At 44.5% G+C, this 27,344-nt stretch overlaps 1 protein-coding gene across 1 annotated transcript; it reads right to left on the reverse strand.

Annotated features, from left to right (window-relative positions):
- Positions 1 to 878: 878 nt before the first annotated feature.
- On the reverse strand, positions 879 to 27,298 carry nf2a (NF2, moesin-ezrin-radixin like (MERLIN) tumor suppressor a). Its single transcript, XM_079732146.1, has 16 exons — positions 26,662 to 27,298; positions 25,513 to 25,638; positions 24,902 to 25,024; positions 21,139 to 21,222; positions 16,045 to 16,113; positions 15,779 to 15,861; positions 14,670 to 14,745; positions 13,994 to 14,128; positions 13,784 to 13,858; positions 13,258 to 13,371; positions 11,201 to 11,335; positions 10,190 to 10,407; positions 8,946 to 9,051; positions 7,798 to 7,961; positions 6,195 to 6,354; positions 879 to 2,825 (listed from the first exon to the last, which is right to left on the reverse strand). Exons 1-16 carry the CDS (start codon positions 26,776 to 26,778, stop codon positions 2,775 to 2,777), a joined length of 1,836 nt encoding a protein of 611 aa, XP_079588272.1. The 5' UTR covers positions 26,779 to 27,298; the 3' UTR covers positions 879 to 2,774.
- Positions 27,299 to 27,344: the final 46 nt, after the last annotated feature.

A 27,344-nucleotide genomic window follows, 5' to 3' on the forward strand; every position in this document is an offset into this window, starting at 1 on the left:
ATATTTACAGGGCACTTCCATCAAATGTTGCAATCATCCCCTTTCCTTTCTGGCCCTGCGGTCTATACAGTTTGTGGGTGGGCCATTTTAAAACCTGTGTTTAGACAGTTTACTAGCGGGCATTCTCCCACACAGATTAAATTCTTCATAACAATAACAAAAGTGACTTTGATAGGACACCAGAGTTGAAAAAAACTGTGACCTGACAAAAAGTACACCCAAAGCCCTGCATCTACAATGATCAGTCTATCACCTCTTTTGTGGGGATGTTCTTAATGAAACATGAAGATTTACAGTTATGTTCTTAAAACACCATGAAGTATTATTACTTCATGGTGTGCTCAAAAAAAACAAAAAAATGATGCTCACAAACACACACACACACCCTTAAGGAGAGCGGTGAGACATCTCTCCCCCCATCCTCTGCCTGCTCTGTGTTTCTCCGCCAGGAGGACAAAGGTGAGGCAGACGGGAGACGGGGTGTCTGACGTCTCGGCAGCCCCTGCCGAGACCTGCCCGGGGGGGTGGGGGGGGTGGGGGGGGGGTGGGAGACTCCTGGAGATGCCCCCCCCCCCCGCCTGTCACCGTGGTGACAGGCCGGTGCGAGACCTCCAGCCGTGCTCCACCTCCGTCCGCCAGTGACGGTGCCATTGATCCCGGACCCTGACTGCGAGCGGCCGGGAGCCGTCAATCTCAGGGACCCGACAACCGGGATAAGCCCCCCCCCCCCCCCCCCCCCCGGTCTCTGGGGAGCTGGGGTGAGACACACAAAGGGCCCCAGGTGACGCATGGGGAGCCACACACACACGCACACAAAGACCATGACACTCCAGTAGATGTGTGTGTGATCTAAGACAAGTTGGTGGTAATGATGGAGGCGTAATGCAACACTTGGTTCATTCCAGAGGTGTAATTGAATATCTTTAAAGGCCAGGAGACTCCGTTTACTAGTCGGTATGAAGGGCGTCTGAGTAGGAGACCTTACAGAACCACTTCTGAACCATGTGTCTGGAGAAACGTCAGTTGAGAAGAAGGTATAGAAATGGAAGAATAAGACATTTATTTGATCCTCGCGCACAAAAAAATACATTTCTGTAATATATTTTCTCTGTAGAAGTTGTTCATAGAAAAAATATATAATTTATCCCAGAGTAAACCAAAAAATATGTATTTTTTATATATTGCTTACTATGCTTGTTTGGGGAAGGCAGGAATGAAGTACATTTTCCCAACACATTAAGTATAATACAAGAATAATACATAGTTCACATACAAAAAAAAGATTGATCCAACATGTAACATTAGGTCAAAATAGATACAAACCCGAGCAAGTGGATATTTCCAAAATGAACCATTGTGATCCATATTGAGAATGGGCCACAGTCAGTACAGGCCTCTCCATCATGCAGTTCCAATTTCTGTCAGGTCCTTTCCTAGCAGACCATAGTGCACTTGTACTTCAGCTCAGAGTACCCTATTCTGAGATAATGGCTAGCCACCGCTAACCACGTAGCATGATATATGGAAAAAAACAGGTACAGATAAAGGCCTCATGTCTTAGTAACATGGGCTCAATTTAATCACAAAAACACAGAAAGAACGCATCCTTGAAGGAGAAACGTGTACACAGGAGCACAGCCTAAATAGACACTTGTTGGAAACCAAGCAATAACCTTCTTCACCGTTAAAGAAACGGATTGTTCATATTCTGCATGAACCCCAAAGTTGAAAGATTTTACTCAAATATAAAAAACATAAATTGGTCAGTTGCAGTAAGAAATAGATTATCAAAAATATAGCTTCCACGGCTTAAAGTAAACATTGAATATGTTTGTATAGATTTGTGTACTCGTTTAAAGGTTAAAAAAGCAAATGTTATGTAGCGGTTTATATGTTGGATAATCTTGATCATATGGTGATGCCTGGATAATGCATCATGATACTAAAATACAAAACCCTGACGAATTATCTGGATAAATTTTGTTCTGTAGTGAAGCATGCTCTTCATACCCAGAGCACAGGTCCAGAGAGTTGTGAACAGTTCGCAATGGTGTATACTAAAAATAAGATGCATCTTTAGTCTTTTAGCTTACCACAAATCGTCAACGTTTATAAAGTTCTGGTATGAAGGGGGTATGTTAGTGACCTGTAGTGCACAAATTATGCAGAGTATAAAATACATTATGCCGTATATAGGCAGATATTCTATTCATTAATATGAATTTGATATAGAACAATTATTGCAGACCACTTCAGCCAAATCCGTGCACCTATTTGACTTCAAGTAGACATTGATATGGACTCCTCAAAATGACTTTTCAAATTCCCAGAATGCATTTTCAAGTTATTCAGACTCCAGTAGGAACATTTGGAATTGAATTTTGTTATGAGGTCACCTTGAAATTTCAAACAGTATCATTTGCTCAAATGTTCAGCAAAAATAACTAATAACATTGTCAGATATTTTTTTTGCATTTCACCTTCCAGAATGAAAAAATATGTTTCTTAGTAAAGAAACCGATCCACATTTTACAAATCTGACTGAGTGTCAAAAAGACGTAAATATGGAACATTGCTCTGCGAGTTCTCTGCTTCTGTCCACGATCCACAGAGTTAATTAAGGAGGTGGCCGGTGCTTGGTAACCATGGCGATTTCCAGGAGGCTGTGAGTGAGGTCATGGAGCGCAGCAAATCACTTGCACGCACCAGGAATGTAGACGGCAAAAAGTTCCAAGGCACATTTCCATATAAAAAGCAGTGCATTAGTGTGTGTGTTAGAGTTCTTCGAAGAAGGCCACTCTGGATTTGGTGCTCTGCAGGGTTAGCTGCAAGAAACACAAAAAAAGAAGCAAAAACAAATTGAGCTTTACATACAAAAATAAACGTACGATGATCCAGACCACAACACAAACGTTACTGGGATCTCTGCTTCGGGAATCACACATCCCCCTTCTTGAATTGCATCAATATGGATTATGTGGTTCTTTTATGTAGTATAAATGTTTATTAATGAAATAAAAATGTGAAGATTGAATGATTTCATGCAAAAACAAAAGGGGGGAATATTGAACGCAGAGAGAGAGATCTCTCTCCCTGCCTCCAACAATATCTGTATTGACAAAGCTTCAACGGCCATTCCAAAAGCATGATTGAATGCAGCAGAAAGGTGAGCAGGGTCCCTCTAATCCTTAAAAATACCTTTTTACTTCAAAGTGCCGTTCGTTTCTATGCCCCACTGCAGACCATGCTCGAGGGGGTACGAGTCCTGAATCCAACATCAACAACTTTTCTCCTTAATACCGTTTATCCTCTCCAGTGACTTTATTCCATTTCCTGGTCAACTACAGCTACCTGACAGCTGGGGGTTGTAGGTAATTTGTTGATCCAGGTTATTCAAACGTTTAAAGCCTTTCTCAAAAAATGTCCCCTCGTTTTAAAAGAGGCCAAATAGAACCCAAACTACTCTCGCCATTACCAGCCTTCACCTTTGATGTCTAATTGTGTCCGTTCGTATCGTTTGTTCAGATTCAGTCAGATGGGTTTGGAGCACTCTCCAAGACCCAATCCCTGGTGTTTGTATGAGATGTTTAGGCTTTAGACAGATCACTCTCCACTGTGAAGACCGTCAGACAGGACAGAGTCTTGTCCAGATCAATGCACTTAATTGTTGCCCCACGCAGCTTGAGTGAAGCGTCGGTGGTCTGCTGCAGACAGCCACCTGTCCTTTTAGACGGACAGCTCATTTCCGCTTCCTCTAGCTCTTTCAGCGCTGAACGAAGCAAGCACAACCTTTTACAATTTGGCAGGGCGGACTTCTTCCAGCCTCACATGTTTCCAGGTGAGCGAATGAATCTACAAAAGTCTCGGTGACAGATGAGTCTGATGAAGGTCTTGGACCCAAACGTTTCTACAAAGTAAAGCTGCGGCAATGTTAGTTGCTGAGTGTTGGACTTTTCTTCATATTGAACATGCACTTCTGAACTGGCAACCGGCAATACCGGTTTGGATGTGCGAGTCCTTACAATTCAAATGATGTGATGGAATTATAAGGTACTTTGAAGGGCATATATTAGACTGATTCCAACAGGAATCCTGGGGTCTACTGTAGAGTTTTTAGATGGTGGCGTTAGGGTAACTCACTGTACACAACGTGTCTGAAAGAGTGTATTCAATTTAAATATAACTTTAGTTTGAGACAGCTGTCATTGGAATGTGTGTAATAAGGTGCACACAGGGAGAAATGTGAGATACACGGTTGTGTGTTGAAATTTGCAAAGTACAAAAGGGGCTAATTTACATCTGGAAAATGAATGTTGTGTGTTGTGTTCATGTTTAAGTAAGCACGCATCATGGAAGGTCCAGCAGCCTGCCAGAAAACTTAAGTGAAATCCTACAGGGTTGAATAGGCCGCTGGCACAAAGGCAGCTTCCTTTGTGCTCCGAACTCTGCAGTAATGCAGTCTGTAGGAAATGGCTAAACTCCTGTACTGTTGGTGTCAGATACGCAGAATTGGTTGTGGACAAAATGTTTTACTCAGCTATTGCGAGTGAGCTCATCCAACCAAGGTAAGTAGTAGTTGGAGCCTGCAGCGCCGGGGTCTGAATGTAGATGCATTGGGTCGTTAATCTTCCACACTAGACTTAGCTGGAGTGAAATCAACTGGCCTCCAGCGGATTCGGGCTGCCCAGATGGCTTAATGTCACATTTACACTCACCTTATTGAGCTGCCTGTGAGACCTGTGTCACCCGATTCTGTGTTTTCTTTGCTTCTTTGCTTTACTTATGGCCCTTGAATTTAAAGCATACATTATACTCCTACTTAGAAAGTTTGGATTCCCAAGCAACTCTGCACTCCGTTGAATTGAGTTGTTGGTGTTGCAGCATTCAGAAGTGCTTTGGGTGCATTGATCTTATGCTTTGCCTGTTTTCTGCTTCACCAGTTAGTCGCTTTGGGTAACAGTGTCTGCAGACGCTGATTGCTTCTTCAAAACTGCCGTGCGGGTTTAAGGGGCTCATTCCTTCACTCTCTCCCCAGTGGCTTTACTGTAGCCCCATTCTGTCAAGGCCTCCGGTTGCTGCAGAACCCCAGCACCCCCCAAGTCTTCTCTCCCCTCTGCCTAACCTCAAATCAATATTGGCTCCTTTAAAATTGAGCTAAAACACTGTCAACTGATTCAAGAACCTGCATTCTGCACAACAACCACACACACACACACACACACACACACACACACACACACGCACACACACACAGTTTCAGTTCAATTTGGATGACTTTGAACACTGCTTGTTCACCACTGGAGCCTCATCCATCCAGATGACTAGTCGGCAAGCAGAATCAATTAGCACCCCCCCACCCTATATAATTAGCTTCTTTACAGTGAGAGGGGAGAAGAGGGAGGGAGGGCACTCTTTATTTAAGCATGCAATGCGCATAGACCAATTGCTTAAAATTGACTATGATACTTTGCCTGGTTTTCAAAATAAAACGATAAATGATTGCTCTCTCAACGTTCTCAATCAGACTACCTATTGAATCCATTCATTAAAATCGCTCAGCAGTGTATCCTCGCCCCGCTGCTGTGCGGTTGAATGAAACGGAAACCCTCCACTAGTGTGCACCGGCTGTCATTTCAGGGCTTTTCTTCCCTTGTAATTTTCTGCTTTATTTCAGATCATTGCTCCACTCCTAAATAATGAAGTGTGCGCCGTCGCCGCTGCGCCATGTGTCCTGACAGCCAGCGGCTGACAGAGGACATCACCTTCTTGCATACCAAAACAACTGCCTCACCCGTGGAACGTTGTGGTCTGCTCTCTCCCAGATGCGCCATTACAGGTCATCGCATAATGGTTCATTAACCACACACACACACACAAAGAGTGTCTGTGAGGATGGTGATGAGGATGGTAAGGATGAGGATGATGATGGTGAGGCTTGGATGTTGAAAAAGAGATCCATGAAACAAAACATGCACTTTGAAGGTATCAGTATTATAGACTTTTATATTATATATATTCTATTGATGTTCGTGTGTTTATACACATGGGCATCTCTTATCTGGGAAGAGACATGGAATGATGCAAGCGAGTAGAGGCTATGGTGTGCAGCCAGCTCATGATTGCACGAATACAGACGACTCTTTCCGTGTGTTTGTGTGCATATGCATGCACGTGCATGCGTCTGCCACACTCACCTTTTTGAAGTTGCTGTGCTTGCTGGTTCCCTGCTCTCTGTTCTGGTTGTGAAGGATGTCCAATGGCGTCTCGCGCTCTTTCAGCTTCAGACTCTCGATCTCGGTCTTCAACTCGTTCAGCTGCTCCTGCAGGTGCTTGCTCTTCTCCATGTACTCTACCCTAAGCACACACACACAAACACAAACACACAGACACACACACACACACACACACACACACACGTAAGTGTTGATAAATAAATATATATATATAATAAAATAAATTAAAACAAAGCCTAAATGCCATTAGAGACGAGGGTAACAGGATGTCAATAGGGTTACGCTATCAAATTCCAACATGCTGAATGCTGACATTAAAGTCTCTGGTCTCTAGTCGATTGGTTGGCCATCAGCTCCTGTATAGCGATTAATCATAAAAAGGTTCTGCAGGAAGGTTTTTAACAGCCACAATTTGAGAGTCATCTGGTGTAAAAGGCTTAGCAATCCGTTAGCTTTGGCAGAAATACACTCAGAAATTGAGAAAGCAACGTCGTTCCAGGGATTTACCTTGGTTAAATAAGGCTACTCACCAACTAATTCAGACACACTTATTTTCAAAGGTTTAAGAAATTAGGTAACAAAAGAGTTGCGTATGGCAAAAACCTGTTACTTTATGCAACTAATTGCTGACTCAAAAGGGAAAAGCACAGCACTCTGGAAACATCTAAATACTTTGACTAATTGGGCATCAAATATGAAAAGATCTAATGTGGAATTGAATATAAATGGAACAGTTAGTAATGATGTATTGGAAATTGCTAATGAATTGAGTACATTTTTCACTAAATCAGTTGAGGAACTGGCAACTAACTTCCGACCAATTGAGTTTGATGATATACAGAGAGATCTCTTGACTTCATTCCATATTAAAGAGGTAAATCAAAGCGAGATTGGTAAAGTTATAATGGAGTTACGGCAACCTAAGGCTAAGGATTATTTTGGATTCGATACTTTAATTATTTAAAAACACAGTTCTGTTGTTCAAGTGCCAGTGACTCATGTGGTCAACTGCTCTATCAGAAGTAATGAATTTCCTGAGCCATAAATTCAGAATGAATTTCCTTTAGCAAAGGCCTAACCAGGGACAGGGGTTGCAAATTAGTCTTGACTAGAAACCTGTATGCATAGCATCTATTTTATATTTTATATGAAACAATGTACAATGTATTTGTCCCTGCTCAATAAACTTCTAAATAAAAAATAAAATAGCTAAGAGTGAGTGAAATGCGCAGTAAAAATGGGAAAATATGAAACTACTTTTTTGACAGCTCCTGCTGTCAAAAAAGCTGAGTTCTGACCAATCCGATGGTCTATCTTCCCTGATGGGTTTGGAATTCCATCTCGCCAGTCAATCACATCTGTGCACACGGCGTTACGTAGGAAGGAATGAAGCAGGGGAGGGAGCAGAGAAGGAGGGTGCATTTATTCTTCGGCTCTCTCTCCTTCAACTCTCTAATCTTAATTACATACGATTAATAACAGGAATGAAGCTCAAACTGAATGGACCAGACTAACAGGCCCCAAAGCGGGGGGGGGGGGGGGGGGGGGGGGGGGGCAGACTCACTTCTCCTTCTCAATCTCCATGGAGAGGCGCTTCATGTCGGTGTCCTTAAAGTCAAAGCTGAGGTTCTCCCGGCTGAAGCTCAGGTCCTGAGGCATCAGGTCTGCGAGGGGAGGCTGGGGCTGGGTGGAGCTCAGGACCGCAGGCCTGACGTCAGCCACTGGAGGCTGGGGGTGGTAGCAATCAGAAGGAGAGGACAGGCGTAAAAGGAATATTTATAGTGGGGGGATAGGAGACGGTAGTGTGAAGTGATCTGGCAGGAAAATTTGAGAATGTGTGTCTTTGTGTCTGCGTCAGTCTCTGTACGTTTCTGTGTGTGTGGATGTGCACGTTTAGTCGCACGGTGGTTGAGATGGGGTAAGTGTGATCAAGATAACACATAAGATGGGGAGGAAGGTCGAAACTAGAAGCCGATTGCAAACAAACACAATGGGGGCTGGGATGGTGGAAAATGGGCTGTAATGGGGTTCCAGGGAACCAGACGGCTCATACCAGCATTTCAGGGAACTACAGTTTCACTAGCGACACTTGAAGGTTATGTGTCAGGTGCAGTGCGGGTGACCCCCAGATAGGAAGCGGGCCTGGTACAACGTACAGATGAAAATCCATCCGACACAGTCCAGCACTAAGCATTATCAGAGCCGTTTGACCAGGGCCAACGTCAAGCACTACAGAGTGATTGCAGCAGGTGTGTTACGTTGTACCGACAGCCTGTTCCATCCTGCCGTACGTGTGTGTTTCTGTGTACACCTCGAGAGCGTGTGAGCAGGATTGTCCATTCATAGCTGCGCGTGGGTTTTGTCTGCGTGGGTTTTGTGTGCGTTGAGGTTTTGTATGGGTGGGCGGATACCCAAAGTTGACTGCATGTGAATTCTTCCGTTTCGGACGGGGAAGGAAGGCTACATCCGTACATCCGTCTGCGTAGGGCAATGGGAGCCGTGCGGGTCTTTGGGTCTATTGTGTTGAAGTTAAGACTGGGCAAGCATAGACACGAAGAGAAGGAGAGTGAAAGAGCCAGAGCACGAGAGAAAGACGAGGGGGGGACAGAGGGAGCGAGAGTAAGAGACAGAGAGAGATGGAGAGAGCGACAGAGTGATAGAGAAGAGACTGAGAGAGAGAGACAGAGACAGAGAGTGAGGGAAGGCTGTTACCGGGCCGACCGCCTTGCTGGTGATCTCCAGCAGCTTGTTCTTGGCCCTGCGTTCAGACTCCCTGGCCTCCCGTAGGTCCTCTTTCAGCTGCTCCGCCTCCTTCGCTCTGGATAAGGAGCCATGCATTAGAGACACACTAACGTTAGTGGATATAACACACACAAACTAGCGTTACAGTGGATATCACACACACTAGCGTTAGTGGATCCCACACACAAACACACACACATTACAGTGGACATCACACACGAGTAACAGTGGATATCAAATACGCAAACAAATCTGCAGGCCTGAGCTAACATTTAAAAGGCCCACATTTACCAGTAGAGCGGAACCATGCAAATGGATCCACAATAAGCAGCGCTTGGGTTCTCACTGAGGGGAGCGTATTATTGAAGATAAATGTGGTGCCCCCAAACAGTACCGCTACACACACACACACACACACACACACACACACACACACACACACACACACACACACACACACACACACACACACACACACACACACACACACACACACACACACACAGCTAAATGGATGTTCTGGCATGCATAATACATTTGACTAATGCCTGTATTAGTCAAAACTTTTGAGCTCCTAATTGTCTGGTTTAGGAGTTTTGCTGTGGGAGTTTGGCTGTCTGCAGTGATGGCTCTAGGGGGAATCTGTTCTCCATTAGCATGCAGAGTACCTCTGCTGGATGCTGTTCTGATGGCCAAAACACTCGCCATCCGTAAGCTACTAGTTTTGGGAAGTGGTTAATGGAAACCGTTTGAGATGAGTGGCTAATAAATTGCAGCGAGGCGTTGAAAAGCAGCATCTGTGTAACATGGTCACTTCAGCGGTGTGTGTGTGTGTGTAGAGGGTGCTAATTAGATCTCATCCACTATTAGATCCGAAACTGATCTGCCAGTAACGGTGCACCATCACGATAAAAAAAAAAAAAGCAGTGGTGTGTTCTATGTGATACAAAATACAATAGAAATTGGGGATATACACCTGTGATGTATATAAGCGGTGTGTGATTCTGAACTTAGTGTGAGGGAGGTCATATGAGGTTGAAGGTCATGGTCAAGGGGAGGTTGGAGTGTGAAGCTTGTCTGAACTTATCCAAGCACCCGAGTGTGAGCGAGAGAAGGCCAGGGTACAATATCTGGAACCATACCACAGCAGCACCTGAGGCACAAACACACACACGCACACGCACACACACAAAGGAGCTCTCTCCTTTCCCCACCTCCTTTCCGACTCCTCTGCCATTTTGAGGGTGAGCATCTCGGCCTCCAGCATCTTCTGCTCCATGGCGCGGCGCTCCTCCTGGCCACGCAGCGCCCTCACCTTGATGCGCTGCGTCTCCAGCCCGGCCTCCGCCGCCTTCTGAGCCAGCAGCTGGGCCTCCTCCTCAGCGATCTGGGCCTTCTCCGCCAGCAGGTCCGCCGTCTGCTCCGAACGCATCTGAGGACCCCGGGGGAGAGCAGGGGCACAGGGGGAGAGAGGGGAGGGCGAGGACAGCCACGTGACGAGGAGGAGGGTTGGGGGAGAGAGGGGGGGAGAGGACAGCCACGTGACGAGGAAGAGGGTTGGGAGGGGGAGGACAGCCAGGTGACGAGGAGGAGGGTTGGGGGAGAGAGGGGGGGAGAGGACAGCCACGTGACGAGGAGGAGGGTTGGGGGAGAGAGAGAGAGAGAGAGAAGCGTGAGGAGAGGGGGCCCCGAGGAGGGAGAGCCAATACAGAGGTTGGGTGGTTGGGAGCGGTTGCAGAAGAATGTGAAGCCCAGAATACCCTGGCAGCAAAGCGCCGCGGCGTGTCTGTGACGCCCGTCAAGTGTCGCCTCTAGCGCCAACAGGAAGCGTCGCGCTGCAGCTTCAACAGGAGGAACCCAGGCATGCAAACTTGTCAACGTTTTCAGCTTTAAGGAAACCCTCTTTTTCAGGGGCGGTGACGCTGGGCAATAGGCCAATGGAGGGCGTTAAGGGTCACGGGGGCGGCGTGCCCACGAGTGCTGCCGCGCGCCTAGCCCTCGCCGGTGTGGGGGGGTGTGCATTGAAAATAATAGGGGTGGGGTTTCGATGCTCGCCGTTCGCCAGCGGTGTATTCTAGGCTTTACGGAGAAAGCAGAGGAAGGCTTTTGTGGTGTGGAGGCATAAGGAGGAATAAAATAATGAGTATGTTGTGGTGGTGGTGGGGGGGGATATGATAAGACATTTCTAGCTGATGCGGGAAGAGAGAGCGCTGATGTTCTCTCACCAGGGCCTCGTTGGCCATGTCGGCCTCCTCCTTGAGCTGCCTCAGCTGTCTCTCCAGGTCGTCGCGGGCGCGCTCCGCCTCCTCCCGGAGATGCTTCTCCCGCTGCTTCTCCCGCTCCAACCGCTGGCGCTCCAGCTGCCACCCAGACGAAGAACACAGCCTCTCAGTACAGGCGGCATGCCACTAAAATAAAAATAAAACCACAGCCTGTGTGGTTGTTCAGCGCCAAGGCACCAGGTTTTCTTAAGTTGGGAGTTCACCAAGGATGCCGTTCGCTCCCTGTTTTAGATTCATTACAGAGCGTGAATGTCTGTCCAACGTCTTATCCGATTAACCTGTGATATCTTCTAACGTTATGATTGGATTCAGAGCACCTGTCGATGCCACCTGCTTGCATAAGCCGGCTACCGTCGTGGCGTGTAGATTGGTAGACGCTACGCTAATCCCTCACCTGGATAGCAACAGCAACCAGGCTCCCCTGAAAAACGATTACTGGGCAGGACTGCCAATGCAATAATTGGCCAGGTTAACTGTCGATCAGGCCCGTGGAGTATATACTAGATGTTGCAAAGAGGTGAAATGGGAGCAAAGGGATATTAGCATAGGATATTTAAAGATTAAGTATAAATTGATTTGAGTTATTTTAGCTTTATGACTGAGAAAAGTTAGAAACAGACGCCGGTGATCTTTTGAACATGAGATAAGGTTCCTGTTTGCACTCATTAACAATCTATTTCATCAGCCAACAGAACGATACCTCCCGCCATATATTGATTTATAGAGGGAATTGGATGGATAGAAAGTGAAAATAATGCCCTTTTTCCATTACACTTTACTGTCCTGGTCTGACTCGGTGTGGCAGCCCACCAAGGCTGGGATTTGCCTTTTCATTACAACAGGACCACCGCTTGAATGCATGTCTCACACACACACACACACACACACACACACACACACACACACACACACACACACACACACACACACACACACACACACACACACACACACACACACACACACACAAACAGTAGCCTATATAGTTTAATATTATGGCATAATTAAATCCTCTTGATTCATTTAAGAGACATTTCACATAATTGGTTTGTTTCACAGACAAAGAAGAAGTTACCCTATTTTCTCTGTGATGATGAATCGAGTTTGATGTTTAATATTTCCCCATTTTTTAGCTTCCTTATATCAATAGCTCATTGAGAAATTATTTATTTCATATTAGTCCTGTTAACACATTGGACAATGTTTTATACGTTTCCCAGAGAGCCACATGATGTCTTAGGAAGGATTTATAAGGGAAAATATCAATGATCTAATAGTGTGAAATATCATCCAATGTCCCGTCTTTAGAGCAAGACTAATCTTTAAGAGATTTGGCCTATTTCAGCAAACCTTTTTAATAAGGCTATTATAGTGTTGTACAAGAACGACAAAAAAATGACAACGTATCAAGCCAGAGAACTCAATAGTGTCTCAGATACAAGAACGCACAGTGATTGTATGTTTAAAGGTCGATTATCCTACAAATTGAGAGAAAGCTTTGTGCTCCATTGAGCAGCCAGGGCTTGGGTTACCCCAGCCTGCTTGGAGGCGGGTCGGCCTGCTTTTGGCCCGACACCGGAGGTGGTCCTTCTCCAGCGTGATCCGACACACCTCGCTGCGTATCATCTGGTAATAGAAACCTAATTCAGCGTGCCGTAGTTCGACTCAGAGCGGCCAAAAGTGCACAAATCAAAAATTGTCTAAAATGTCAGCACACAACCACAAAAGACCAACAGCAAGATTAAGTAGACCGATCACCTAGCCGGTGGAAGAATCTCTATTGCCTAGAAGTGCACTATATAATTCTCCTCATCCATCACACCCACACACACACACACACACACACCAACACCCCCATAGACGCGCTTGCTTAAACTTTTCACAATACAAGTTCAAATATAAGTAAAAAATTGCAGAAGGATTACCAAAACAGCATCATCACGGCAACAAGACAAACGCCAATTGAACCACACTCTTCCTCATCCCTGTGGGATCCCAACCTGTTTGCGTGCCCTCTCCTCCTGGGCCTGGGCCTTCATCTGCTGGACCTCCAGACAGTCCACCCGACGCCGGCGCACAAACAGGTCGTGGTTCCCAATGCACAGCTGCAGGATCTGACGGATGGGAGACCTCTCATTCATTAGTCATTCCGTGGCCTCAGATACCCTGCACAGGATCTCAATGGACTCTTGATGGAGTCTTAGAAATATCTAAGCCCTTTATTAAAGATCATTGAGGTTTAATGTTTAGACAGCAGTGCAGTGACGGTAGCCCTAATTTCTAAAGCACAGGGTATACATATGAATGATGCTGCAGGTGCCTGTACATCAGCGTACATTATGAGCTGCAGTCAAACAACATCAGCGGCATTGGCCCTGACCCACCCTAGACTGACATGAAAGACAGAACGGTGCCTCTCCAATGCAATGTATAATAAAAAATAAACCCACGGTAAAAATTCACAATATACCAGAGAGATATCTATCTATATCTCATATATTATATATCTATAAAATATTCACTCACCAGCTTGTTGACCCGCAGCCTGGAGGAGTTGAATTTGAAAACGTTGGTTTTCTTATACAGCGGTTTGATGGCGAACTAAAAGTGAAGGAAAATCATTCATTACAAACCTCTACTTCATTGTGTGGCTTCGACGCTCACATTTGCACTCCGAAGACATTGGAGGAAGGCCGGAGGGCCACCGATGGCAGTGGCTGGGGGTGAGCGGCTCACCTCCTTCTCGCTGTAGGAGATGTTTCGGATCTCGTTCCAGGGGAAAGAGCACTTGGGCGTGAGTCTGTTGTCGGGCTCGTAGATATGCAGGCCCAGGGCGTCCACCCCGAGCAGCAGATCTGTCCCCTTCTTATTCTACACCCCGGAGACAAAAGAGTGTGAATTGGAAGCGTTTGCCATACACCTGTTAACATACTCGTAATGGGTAGCTAAGGGGCCTAGCTGCAGGCCGCAGGGGCATTTTTTGGGCCATTTGTTAGTCTGAGTTGGTTTGAACGACGCCAGCTGTGAGCTCGGCACACTGGGCTGTTGTTTACCTGAAAGCCGGTGTCACAGGGGATTGATATTGTGGTATTTTGTTTGTTGGTTTGCTGGCGAAGGTTGTTTTCTCGTTAAACAAGTATCAATCACAGTCGGCGTATGGCCCTGCACTATTATTCAACTCAACATAAATAATAAAATGGAAATCACCCAAAAATAAGATGATACTAATTGTTCACCCTCCCTCAATAATTCAAACCATTCAAGAGTGACATCTTCAGTGCCAGTTGTATGAGGAAATAAATCAAATGGTTAAGAATGTAATGGAGTGCGGAACATGGTGCAGCTATAATTTCATGTTCGAAATGACATATGGGCTTAGCCTGATAAGGGTAAGTGAAGGGCCTTGGCTCACCCGGATGAAAAAGTAATTGACTCCATACATGTCCAGGTCCTGGGCTATTTTTAAATACTCCATCTCAGCTTCATCCCTGGTTAAAAGAGAAAAATAAAGTCAGTGAGATGGAGGGTGTCAGAGGAGGGTAGCAGGAAGATCAGAGAAAGGTTTAGATCCCGTTGACAGCGTGAGACAGACGTCTGGCACGCTTGATGCATATATTGATGTTGGAAACGGTGTCATATAGAGGCAGGGAGGCTGAACCCATCAGAGTGGCCAAAAGATACGTGCTCACACAAGCCCTGACATACAAATACAGCCGCAATTCTATTAACGGGATTTTGAGGTCATGCACCATAGGAGAGAGACTAATACATCCTGCTCGAACACTCTTAATACCTAGGGTGAAAATAACACACACACACACACACACACACACACACACACTTTAGTGTCAACATAACGAAGTTGACATGCTCTTGAGTTTAAGCTTCATTGTCTACGATGCTGCCGATCAAAACAAAAACAACAACAAGGGCATATGGTGGCTGAGAAAAAGAGACCAAGGGGGAATTTGACACCATAAAAGGTTTATAAATGTATAAACAAGCTGTAAGACAACAGTTGCTGTCAAACGTGTAATATATGTCATCTCTAAGCAATCTCAAATAACATTGCTAGAAATGGAGAAACAACATTTTTAGACGTCATTCACTTTGTCAACGGAACAAAGCCTGAGGCACGTTCTGAACAAACAAACAACCAGAAGCTACTTTTTTGCAAATGCTTCCAGCGTTTCAACATAACAACATGCACTGCAAATTGATCCATGTTGTAAATAACCCAAACTCCCCCTTCCATACCCCAACGCCTACCATGAGACAACGGGAGCCCACCGGCATCGTGGAGAACAGAGCCTACGTTCACTTTCTCTTTGTGTCACATCACCTCGACCCACCACAATGGAACAGTCAGTGCTCAGTCAATATCCCACTCTATTTCCCAATAGGTAACACAACCCTCTGTGCCTCTTTGAGTGGCTTTTACTCTGCCTCGGGTAATCTATTGATTGGATTGTGCATCAAGCAAAAAAACTAACAACTGGTCAACGTTTTCACAACCTTTACCTTGTCCTGCCGCGGTGTTCGGCATAGCACGCCGTGATGCGCTCCTCCCACATCTCTGCAGTCATCTGGTACAAGTTGATCACCTGAAAGGCAGAGGGAGCCACTAAAATACACAAAATGAACAAGAAGAGCCGACTACATGAGTCACAGCCGCAGCTGCTCAGGAGAGAGTCGGAATCATGGTCAGGCTGTCGTTGCTTAACATCAACCTAGATGTGAGATGGGAGGACGGTAAAATGTAATACAAATATCTGAAAGTCACTTACTCTTTTAGGCAGTAGCTCCTCCTGGGACAGAAAGCCAGGCTTGTGAAGCTTGGCATCATAATCACCATACTGAAATATTCACAGGAAGAACAGAAACAAAGCACGGCTACGGTAACAAGGCTGCGTTACCTACACAGACTAGGATGCATAGTACACAGCCCGACAAGGCTACATTGATTAGTACCCAGTATAAATCAGGTACACCAGGGTACATAGGTACACAGGCTAACACAGATAAACCCAGGTACACAGGCTTACACAGATAAACCCAGGTACACAGGGTAACACAGGTACACAGGCTAACACAGACAAACCCAGGTACACAGGCTAACACAGGTACACCCAGGCTAACACAGGTACACACAGGTACACCCAGGCTAACACAGGTACACACAGGTACACCCAGGCTAACATAGATACACCCAGGCATACAGGATAACACAGGTACACCCAGGCATACAGGATAACACGGATACACCTGTACATCGGCGGGAATCAATGGCAGTCATTACGCGATCAGGTGATTGCTTGCACCTACAAGGCCCAATCACTGTTCGGAACAGTCATTGGACAACATCACCGGTGCTGCCAACCTATGGTAGCACCGGTGGGCCGCATGCAGTAAGATTGAGGTCAGGCGAGATGGAACCAAGCTATAGATCTGTTGATGCCACAATATTCCCAGCAGGAGAGCTGGGAGCTTTCTCTCTAGTCTTTTGCGGAAGTCCTTGAGAATGGAATTAGGTCTGCTGCTTTATTTTCTTTTCATCCATCATACCCTGTGCCAGAAGACAGTTGTTGCTTGTTTGTGGGTGGACATGCTCTTGGCTTGTGATTCCACTATCCTGTCTAGGCGTGTGCCTCTGTTTGTTGTCTTGTTCTGCTGTGTTTGTAATGGTTTTCTTTTGCTTATTTCTTCAAGCAAGATGGATTCCTAAGCTGCTTATGGACAAATTTATATAAATCCTTGTTAAAGCACAAAATCACTGCTATGCCCAATAGAGGTTCACTCTGCATGCGTGTCGGATCCCAGCCTCCTATGAATAAACAAACCAGGACCACAGTAGAAAATCTGAGACCAGAGTAGCATTGGCCTTTATCTGAGGAAAGCGAACAGGAACATGTGGAGTGTCAGGGCATCCTTTCTCCAATTATAAGTAAATGCTCTGAGTCAGGGAGTGCTCACTGAAACCGTTTGGAAGCAGCGGTGGGGATGGCCAGGGCCATCTGTTAATGTCACATTGACCCCCTGCAGAGGGCACTTCTAACAAATGTTAAAGGTCCAGACAGGAGGTCATACGTCTTGGACGGAGTCAGGCTGCCACATTCTGATTAAATGGTGAGGTGTTCACATTTAGCATTTAAGTGAGTCTTGGGTTAGCCTTGTGAGACCAGTTTCATATTCCTGTTTGCGTTTCAAAATGAATATCAGTATGGCCTTGGCAGGCAGCAATTGATTTTCAAATATCCCCATGGCCTTAGTGATGCTTGAAAACATGTTTAAATATTAGAAAAGCCTTCCGTGAAGATTTCTGTTAATCTTTTAACGTCGTTCTTCGTCTATTTTTTTTTTAAAGTGTTTTGATTGCTCCGTAAAATCGCTACACTTTCGTCGGGCTCTGCAATTATCATTTTTAATCCAGCTGACGGCAGTGCTACCTGCTCGTCATGAACTGAAACTCTCTCCTGAGCGGTAGATTGGTACTCGCTCAGGAGGGATCCGGATAGTCTTACTAGTCTAGGTCCACCATATCTTCAATATCATGTCGATATCCTTTTCTAAACGTATTCCTCACTCGCATGCTAAGTCAAGTTCACCATTAATTGCATGTCGTCATGGAAACCTGCCACTCAGTCTCGCTCGACTCAATCAACAACCATTCCTGTGTGGGGATTGTGCCTCTACTTAGTAAGCCGCTAATCGTTAATGTTCAAGATGTATCTATCAGGTCACTTGACGCACCACGTCACCACGTCCACGTGAGTGGTTCTATGCAGCCTTCGGCGGTCTGACCAACAACGGCCTGGAGGACTCCAACTCTAGTGCAGAGATATGAATTACAGTATTTTGTTGTAATTCACTTTATCAGGTGCTTTTATTGCGCTCCTGTTGCAAATCCCTTTCGTCTTAAGCTAAACTTCCCCTGTGGGACAGTCATGTTTCTCTAAATTGAACTGTTTTAAATTAGCAGCAAAATAAGCCGGAGTCTGGATCACTAGCACGCTGGCTCACAAAATGTTAGCGCCCTGGGGCATTACGCACAGCTCCCATCTATCCTAGCTCGTTCCACCTCAGCTTCTTCTAACCTGTTTGTTTGTTATCCCTGAATAATTGACCATGTTTAGACTTGGGAAAGGCTGCGCAACGAGCCCATGGAGAGATACGGGTTGGGTGTATGGAAATGATCCTCCTAAGCTTTCTGCTTTTCCCACACCTAAAGTGGGCGCACCGTAATGTATACCGCAGTAATACACACGGGAATTCTGACAGCAATACTGAAATGCATAGCACCCATTTTGTTTACTATATTTTACAACAACCACACAACAGTGACCCAATCCTTCCTTAATAATAAATGTCACCTAATTGGCAGGTGTATAAACCAAGACAATTATCTACTCACTAACCACCAATAGCAATATTGGGAAATACAGCCTGTTGGTATCTAGTTTGGAGGAATACTAATTTGAAGGTAAGTGAACTCCCTGTTGCTGCTTAAACTTAAACACAAGGAAAAAAAGGACAACGTTTTGGGCTCAGACTCCTAGGTAGGAGGGATAGGTGTTGTCACCATGGCGACTCATGGCAACGTTGTGACGCATTTTTTAAGGCTACTACACATTCTTGAGTTTGAAAATTTTAATGAGCGATGTGGTATATGCTCACACACCCTGTTGTTATGCTAAAAGTGTCCAAGAAGATTGACCCACTAGAATATCTGGCAGCCATCGGTGTCAGCGTAACTTCATTATGACGTTGAAGTGCCACCGGTTTATTATTAAAAAAATGTATTTATTATTTTAATAACGTGACAAAATAGCAAGGTTTACTCGGTTGAGAATCATACATGACATTAAGACGTTAAAAACAATACAAATAACGTTTTTGTTTCAATGTCACTTAAACAAAAGAAGTGCAAACTAGCCACCATTAGCTGTAAATGGTCACTGGTCTAGTCCATGGAGTGAATGAAGCATTAAGTACAAATTAGCCACCATTAGCTGTAAACGGACGTCTGTCTGTCCGTCCGTAGCTGAAGGTGGCTAGTTTGTACTTAATGCGTCATTCACTCCATCCGTCCATTTGTCCGTCGATCAAATAACCATCAATGAACCCAAACCCATGCACAATCTTTTGAGAGGGACGAATTTGGTGGGTTCATCAATGAATATTGGATGAAATGCCCTTACTTCCTGTTTTCTTTGAAATCTCTAAAGGGGGCCTATCCTGGGTTGTCATCGAGGTGGCAAGGTTTCAGGTTTAGAGAGCTTCATATAATGCTGCTTGCTGCCCAATCATCTCGCTGCAACCCCATAATTGACCTCCAAAACCACAGCGTATGGTTCTGCACTCGTGTGGCCATGCTATGGCCAAACAAACCCTGCATTTACCAGAGGAAGAGGTCATCAGAGCTCTGAAACGGTGTAGCCATGCAGAATACCAAGTGACAGAAGAACCCTCTTAGAATGGTGGAATGCATTGAGCTTTGTTTACCTGGATATTATTGTCTTGGTATTATTGTCATGAAATAAAGACATGGTCAAAATGGGAGGGGGGTTCTGAAGTCTAAATTGATAAGAATATATTAGCCACGGTCCTTTTGCAAATATCAGGAGATTGATTTTTAGACATAATAGCATTCCAAGCCTGAAAACATTTCTATTGAGGGATTTTAAAACATTTGCCTGGATTTATTATGACCTAGCAGGTCTACCATGTAATGTTATCAGTTATAATTACTTCTTACTTGTATCCAAGCCAGGGTGATAGATATAACTGAAATCAAGCCCTAAGAAGAAACCAAAGACGAAAATATTTCTTTATATAAGAATATTGACCCACTCTGCAGACGCTCGCAGTCAGGTGCAAGGGAAAATAAATGGATCCACCAACCCTAAATAGCTTACTCCCAATTGCCATCATTGTATTTATTTACTAGGTCTCTTCAACTCAGGGAGGTTGACAAAGCTGCTACTAGGCTTTCCACTATGTTTGCGTAGAATGATCTGCCACTTTGTGCTCTGATTGGGAACTGATTGCAAAAGTAATTGTCCTCACCTGAATGAATCTTTGAGAAAAAAATACCTTGTTCGTACATCAATACACAGTCTAAGGATTACACATCAATACACACACACGCACACACCTCCCTGCTCCCTTCCTCGGTGGGGTAATCAGTTCAGTAACGATGAGTCAGGGATCATGACGGAGGACCAATATACTTCACACAGTCTATTCACTGATTTCTGCACAAAAACAAGTAGGATCAGTAAGGAGGGCCCCGGAGCGCTCAGCAGCTGCCGCTGATAATCAGGACCGGTCTCCTGCCTTATTATGCCGATTTAATCATATTAGCACTGATCAGAGTGGACAGTGGCTCGAAAGAAAAACAGTGTTTAGAGCCTTGTTCCCCCATGTGCACGTTGAGGGTTGTTGGGCCTAGAGTTACACTTTATTTTCTTTCTCTACTCCCTAAAACCATTGGATAATTTTTTGCTTTGTGTGAGAAAAATTCCCATGGGATAGTTGGGTGGGATCTTAATGGGGAGGAAGTTGTGGTTTTACCACCTGCCAAGAAGAGGTCACGTCTCCTCATGAATTTCTCTGGGATTTGATTTGAAGGTGGGGATGGGAATAGCTCAACCAAAACGAGTTAGTAGTGTGTAACCAGTGCGGTACTTCCATATGAGATTTTCCTGTGAGAGCAATGCCCAAGGATTTGATGATTACGGGTGGGTCTGACTATTCTGGATCTTCAAAGATAACTGAAAGAAATATATGGATGGTTGGATGGGCATGTAGACAGCGGAAAGGTGACCAGATATAGATATAGAGGACAGGCCTGCCTGTGGCGGACAGCGAGAGGCTCTCACCTTGGCATGGACAGCATAAGATGCCAGCAACACAGAGGCCTCAGGCGGACAGTGGATCTCTTCCTCCAGGATCTTGTTCTTTACCTGGCAAGAGAGAGAGCAAAGAGTCTGTTGGTCGCGGCAGTTCATTAGGGTTGGGCCTCAAAACCCAACCTCCTCATCACAGGAGAAAAGGAGGGTTTGGGGAAAGTGGCAAGCGTTCAACCTCTTTTGCATGATTGAAAAAGCTTGAATCTACTCCTGCTAACTCCCAGTTTGGGTCCAAGCCCCATCCATTAATAAAGACTCTAGACTTTGTGCTTCCCAGTTGACACAGTTGTTTGAACCGCACCACGTCTAGGTGTGTCCCGGTCTCAACCCTCTCTCTGCTCGTACCCAGACACATAGCACACTCTGGAACGTGTGACATGACATCCTAGTTACATATACAGATACAGGCGGGGACTTCATTGAAAAAATACAAAATAAGCTGATATCTACAAGCTTATTTAGTTCAGTAACCATGGCAACATTGGGACCCATTAGCCAACATAAAAGTAACTGCTTATCTAACCCAAATGCTCTGCATTTAAATCACACTCAATCTTCTCTAAAACATTTTTCTTGCTGGTAAACAGAGCACGATTATGAGATAAACAAATGACAAGTCCTGTTATCGACGCTCTCTATTCAACACTGTCAACAGAAACAGCTCAGGTCATCCTGTATGGCTTTAGCCAGTGGTTCTGGTCCCCCATGTAATGTTGTCGGCAAACAAGCCTGGCTACAAACACAAAGAAACCATGTTGAAGCGTGTTACGGCTAGGGGGCTTATCATTCAGAAAGCCATTTGTGCAGGCTTGTCTAGGTGTGAAGCAACACAGGTGTCGAGGCCCGGGTCTGACAGCTCCCTAATTGTGGGAAGAGACCGACGCTTCCAATCTGCTTTACAAATGAGGCCGTGCTGCCGCGGGCAGACGGGGAACGTGTATGTGTGCACGTGTGTGTAGTTGCGCGTGCATGTAAAACGGTCTGTACGGGTGCAAGCGAGCGCATGTGTGGAGGAAAGAAAGTGATGGTTCTTGATAGGTGCTAATGCAGCCGTCACGCCCGTGACACCAGTCCATCCGCCTGCATCATGAGGCTTAATGAGCAGAGTAACGAGGAGCCGGGCATCACAGGACCACCGGTCATTTGTATTCTCCACCACACGTCTGCGCCGACCACGTCCATTGTTAAGCGACTCGGCGGCGAGCCGGCAAGTGGCGGGCTGAGTCAATCTTCTGCCGAGCGCCTTCTCTCTATCCCTCTGTCAAAAAATACATGCTAATAAATAAACCACTCAGACTGGCTCTAAACGGATTAAGGACTGACTGACTTTGTTATACATCTGGAAGAAGACAAATGCGTCCACTTCCAGACCCTGAATGAACACAAGGCAAGTAAACCAGCACAGTGGACTGGATACGACAATAAAGCCGTGGGGGACGGCCAGCCCATGGGGAATACGTTAACTTAACTGGGCCAATAAGTGAGCCCTTAAAGCCTAATTGGTAATTACTAAATGTAGCCGGTCGAAATTGGTGGCAGGAGCCCGGCTACAAAGCAGATCTGCTGCAAGCGGAATAGTTTCCCAGAGTTCCAAGTAACTCCCTGGAGAGTTTGATGCCATTAGAAAGGCCATTGATAATATGTTGTGCAATGATCCCCCATGGCTGGGCACAATCAGAAGTCGGACCATAGGGTATCTGTCTGATACAGCGGCGGAGTGATAATCGGGAGAGTCCGGAGTATTCCCGGTGGGTCGTTGATGGTTCGGGGCGGCTGCAGGGCTTATTACTGCGGGCTGACAATATTGCGTTTATAAAAGTTCCCTTCTGTGCCATCCGGCCAACCTGAACTGTGCACTCGCAGCCTCTCACGCAACCCACTCCTCCTACACTTGCATGAGTGTTTTGAAGTTTGCGCGATTAAACTCACGAGAGTAAAGTTGGTCTACTCGCGCGAGCAAACCCCCTGCGAACAAGCGGCATGTATTAAATATTCGCTTTTGGTGTAAACGCACAGCAAGACGTAACAGCTATTACAACATTGAACATTGATCCTGGGAACGGTATACACATTGTGTTGAAAGTGATTGACAGCAAAAAGAGAAAGGAGAAAAGGTGTTGCAGAGAAGACAAGAATTAAAAAGAAAGAAAGCACTACGCAGCAAAATGCTCGAAAATAATAGATATATTCAGATTCCGAGCATAGAGTAAAGACGCTGCAGGTGAAATGCTAGAAGTTATAGCAGGGAGCTTGGAATTTAGCATTGGTTTCCAATATGCCAAGTGTCATGATTAAGTCACATTTCAAATAAAAGCTTTCCCCAATTTTTATTTTGTCAATAGCTGGCCAGCTTGGTCATTGCGCTATAACAAGTAAATGGTAAGCAATGAAGAAGAAAGAAATTTGCAGATTCTTGTAAAATAAGCTAGTTAACCATCAGTATCAGTATGATTATCAGTACAAATGTTGAATGGTGGTAGCATGTATGTAGTCTAGGGCTGGGTATTGCCAGGTACCTCACAATTCAATTCAATTCTTTCGGTCTTGAATCGATTCGATTCGATATTGATCCAATTGCTTCGATATCGATTCAATAATACATGCAGAAGACAAAAATACCTAAATATCATTTAGAATTAACCATTTAAAAATGAATTAACCATTTCACTGTGCTTTAACTAGCAAAAATGGAATACAGCATTGTATGGTATTGTTCCTGAGCTAAACTTGCAGCATAAAAGTAATAATCATAACATGGACAAATGTAAAAGGGCATGTTCATTTAGGCATACTCGCTTCTCGATTACAATGACTGAGTACGCTTCTTTTTTTTTTTTTTTTTTTTTTTAATGGAAATATCAATTTCAAAAAAAATCTGAATTCGAAATTGAATCGAAATCAAATAAATTGCAGTGTATTGATGAATCGATATTTTTACCCAGCCCTGATGTAGTCACATATTTATTTTATTTTTGCAGTCACTTGACTGAGTCAGATGTTGATGAGACAGGGCAAGGAGGTAGCAGAGAAAACAAGGCTACAGGTGTGGACACTGCACAATGTAATGAGTGCAAGGGGTGCAGTTTCTAGGAGCGAGTTGTAATATTGCAGGAAAATTAGAAAAAGCCCCTGCTCCCCCTAATTAGGAGGGCCTGGCTGCATCATGTACTCCAGGGCTGAAGCGAGTCTCACTCCAGCCCTGGTACACATAATTCACTAGCAACAAGTGCTCAGGCAGCACTGTTCCTGCCTGCCCCCTGCTGGCTACGGGGGAGAAAGGCAGAGATAGACTGCAGCTGTGGTGCAGCAAACTGATTATCATGAACCAGTGGGAACATTCAATAAGGATGGCATGATTTTATCTGTACACTACATTAAAATTCATTACAAAGGGGTCAAATATACGGCCAATAGTGGCCCAATAGATCCAGCTAGCAGCAAGAAGATACATGATATTCTCTTAAAGAGACTGCCTTCGACAGTATGAATGTGTTTTCGCTATTTATTTTACCCAAAATAACTGAAATATCTCCAGAGATTTTCTTCAGAGAATATCTCCAGAGAAGCTCCACAGAAAAAAGCCACAGAAGTGCCTACAAAAGTAAAAACCTTTGTAGTGTTATGGGTGAAGAACTTGAGAAGTCTCCAAGGAATCATTTTGAAGTCCTTGTCAAGTAAAAATGAAAAGTATAATTGAAGTAGACAGTGAAATGGATTGGTCTTTGATGCTTACCTGCAAGAAGAAGAGGTGCTGTGTAGCATCCTGCACCAACTCCTCCTCCGCATCTTCAGGGTAAAACTTGGCCAGGAAGTGAAGGATAATTGGTTCCTCCTTGGGGACCTCCTGATCCAAAACCTACAGTTGAGTAAACCGATGTGAACGGCTGCTGCGCCAATTGGAAGTGATTTCCTTGCAACAAAGGATTAGCTTTGTTTACTTGGCTGAAGGACAGACTTGGTGCTGAAAGGGTTCACCAGCTAAATCATTAAAAATGTATCCATTATTAATTTTGTTATATAGACAATATGTTTTAAATAAAATACAATGCATGTGCTGCATATAACTGTAGAAATGCGTTTTTTGTGAAGCTTTCTGTTTCAAACTGTTATCTTAATGAATGCTCTGGGTACTCTTCTGTTTCAATCTATCAAACTTGTCTTGAATACTAAAAAGGCTAACAAGACATCCCTTTGAGCGCAACTTGTGATTTGATTTATAACATTATATAAACAGAGATAACTAACTGATCTGAAAAATAATCAATTGATTTAACCCACAAGGAATATTATGAATTGGTTGCCGTTACAATAGTTTCAGACCAATGAGAAACATCGCTTTGATACCTTCTTGTCCATCTTTAGCCAAGCGACCGTGTCCTTGGTTTCATACTGCAGGCCAAAGAACCAGGTCTCCCTCAAGCCAAGCGTACGGCAGACGAGGTCAAACAAGTCTTTACCTTTCCACTTCACCTGCAACACGCCACCACATTGGTAAACAACACATAAAAGGAAGGTAGAATTATAACTGAATCTGAAAGGTTATCCATTTGTAAGACACATTTGATCCAATGGTGTGACATGCATTGATGAGATGGCAACCCATGCTGCAATAGCCTCTCATTTAGACCTTGTTCATCTGTTGTAAATGGGATGGTACTGACCACCGTGGGGACTTCGAGGCATGGAGAAAATACAGTCTCACTGAGAGCAGAGAGCATATAGGTTATATTTAATTCTGTTGCTTTGGAATAAATTAATCCAAATCCTCTTTTTATTATAAAACTGAATTGTAAGCGCATTATTGGGCGACATTACAATAAATACACAAACTACAAGATGACAACTCTAATTCAACAAAATATTTAAAGATAAATGAAGTCATCCGTATGCCTGCCAAACCCCAATAATTGCTATTTACATAAGCCATAATTTATACAATTGTCTCCAGAGCTCAGAAAATAGAAATCGCAAACCTGCAATTGACATTCTACCATAATTACCAACTGTGCACATTGGATCTCCCACCCCTTTAAATATAGACAGCCTTCTGAAGTCTTTCTTGAATCCCTTTTTGCTCTGTAATAGCATCACATTTCAATTGAAAGATAGGTCACGTTTAATATGGAAAAGTGTCTGCAATTACATCAATTGGCAAAAGGCGTAGGATGCAATTTGGACCAGTGTTATTGACCGTGGTCCACTACTGACGATAGAGCTGTTCCTTATTGCAGTCCAGACCATAAATATAATCTTGGATACCTGCTGCCACCTTCTGTTGGATTAGAACCCACACACGTGGACAAATCTAAAATAGTTATTGCTGAATTTAATCCAATAATAATCACAATATATTAAATCCTTAAAATAAAGATGAGAATCAGATGAGCTGAAAGCGAAGATGTCGTCCTTCTCATGGGTGAGGGACACGTTTTTGTCTGCAGTATTGGAGCCATTGTAACTTTATGTTTAATAAGGAGTGATAGATGAACCTACCTCACAGCTGAACTCCAGGTCTGACTCCATGGTGCAGATCCTGACGGTAAAGTTCTTGGCTTGTTTTCTCCTCAGCGTACTGAGGGCCATCAGTCTGGCTGCTATAGCGCTCGCCATGGCAGGTGTCGTGTCTAACTTCGACAGGGGGTCATAACACGAGTCACACCAGATGTCTACCTGTCGTTGTGTCTGAGGAGCAGTCTTTACATATCACTTGTCTGACCGATCTACGTTATCTTAAGGCTCCCAAACTGGGACATGGAACCTATTTCCAATACATTCACTATTTACTATTAACTAATCTAAAACTCATTATTTCAAACACCATAATGTCACTTAAGGATGCGTATTCCCATAGCATTACGTTAATTTCCTACCAAACGTAAGATGTTAAAAGTCCACTTAAACTTTAACACTAACTTAGCTTCCGTTAGCTACAAAGTAGTCAGTGACCATCCAGTATTAACCGTATTATTACATCAGATTAAAACAAGCTATTAATAATCCATTACAATGCTCGGGCGTTATGTGCCCGCTATGTGTCTAGTGTTAAGTGCACGGCGTATCTAATCTTATGGTGCCATAAAAACAGCTCTATTACAACAACAGTCGAGGAGAAGCGCTACAAGCTAACGCCACCAAGTTTCCCTTTGGTGGTGAGCTGTTGCATCCAAGTATCCGGA

The sequence above is a fragment of the Pollachius pollachius genome (assembly GCF_949987615.1).
Source record: "Pollachius pollachius genome assembly, chromosome: 1".
NCBI lineage: Eukaryota > Metazoa > Chordata > Actinopteri > Gadiformes > Gadidae > Pollachius > Pollachius pollachius.

Coding starts and splice junctions, on each gene's coding strand:
- nf2a (XM_079732146.1), bottom strand. CDS start 26,778: ATGGCGAGCGCTATAGCAGCCAGACTGATGGCCCTCAGTACGCTGAGG. Junction 25,025..25,512: donor GGCTAAAGATGGACAAGAAG/GTATCAAAGCGA, acceptor ACTCAACTGTAG/GTTTTGGATCAGGAGGTCCC. Junction 7,962..8,945: donor CCAGCAAGGCGGTCGGCCCG/GTAACAGCCTTC, acceptor TACCACCCCCAG/CCTCCAGTGGCTGACGTCAG.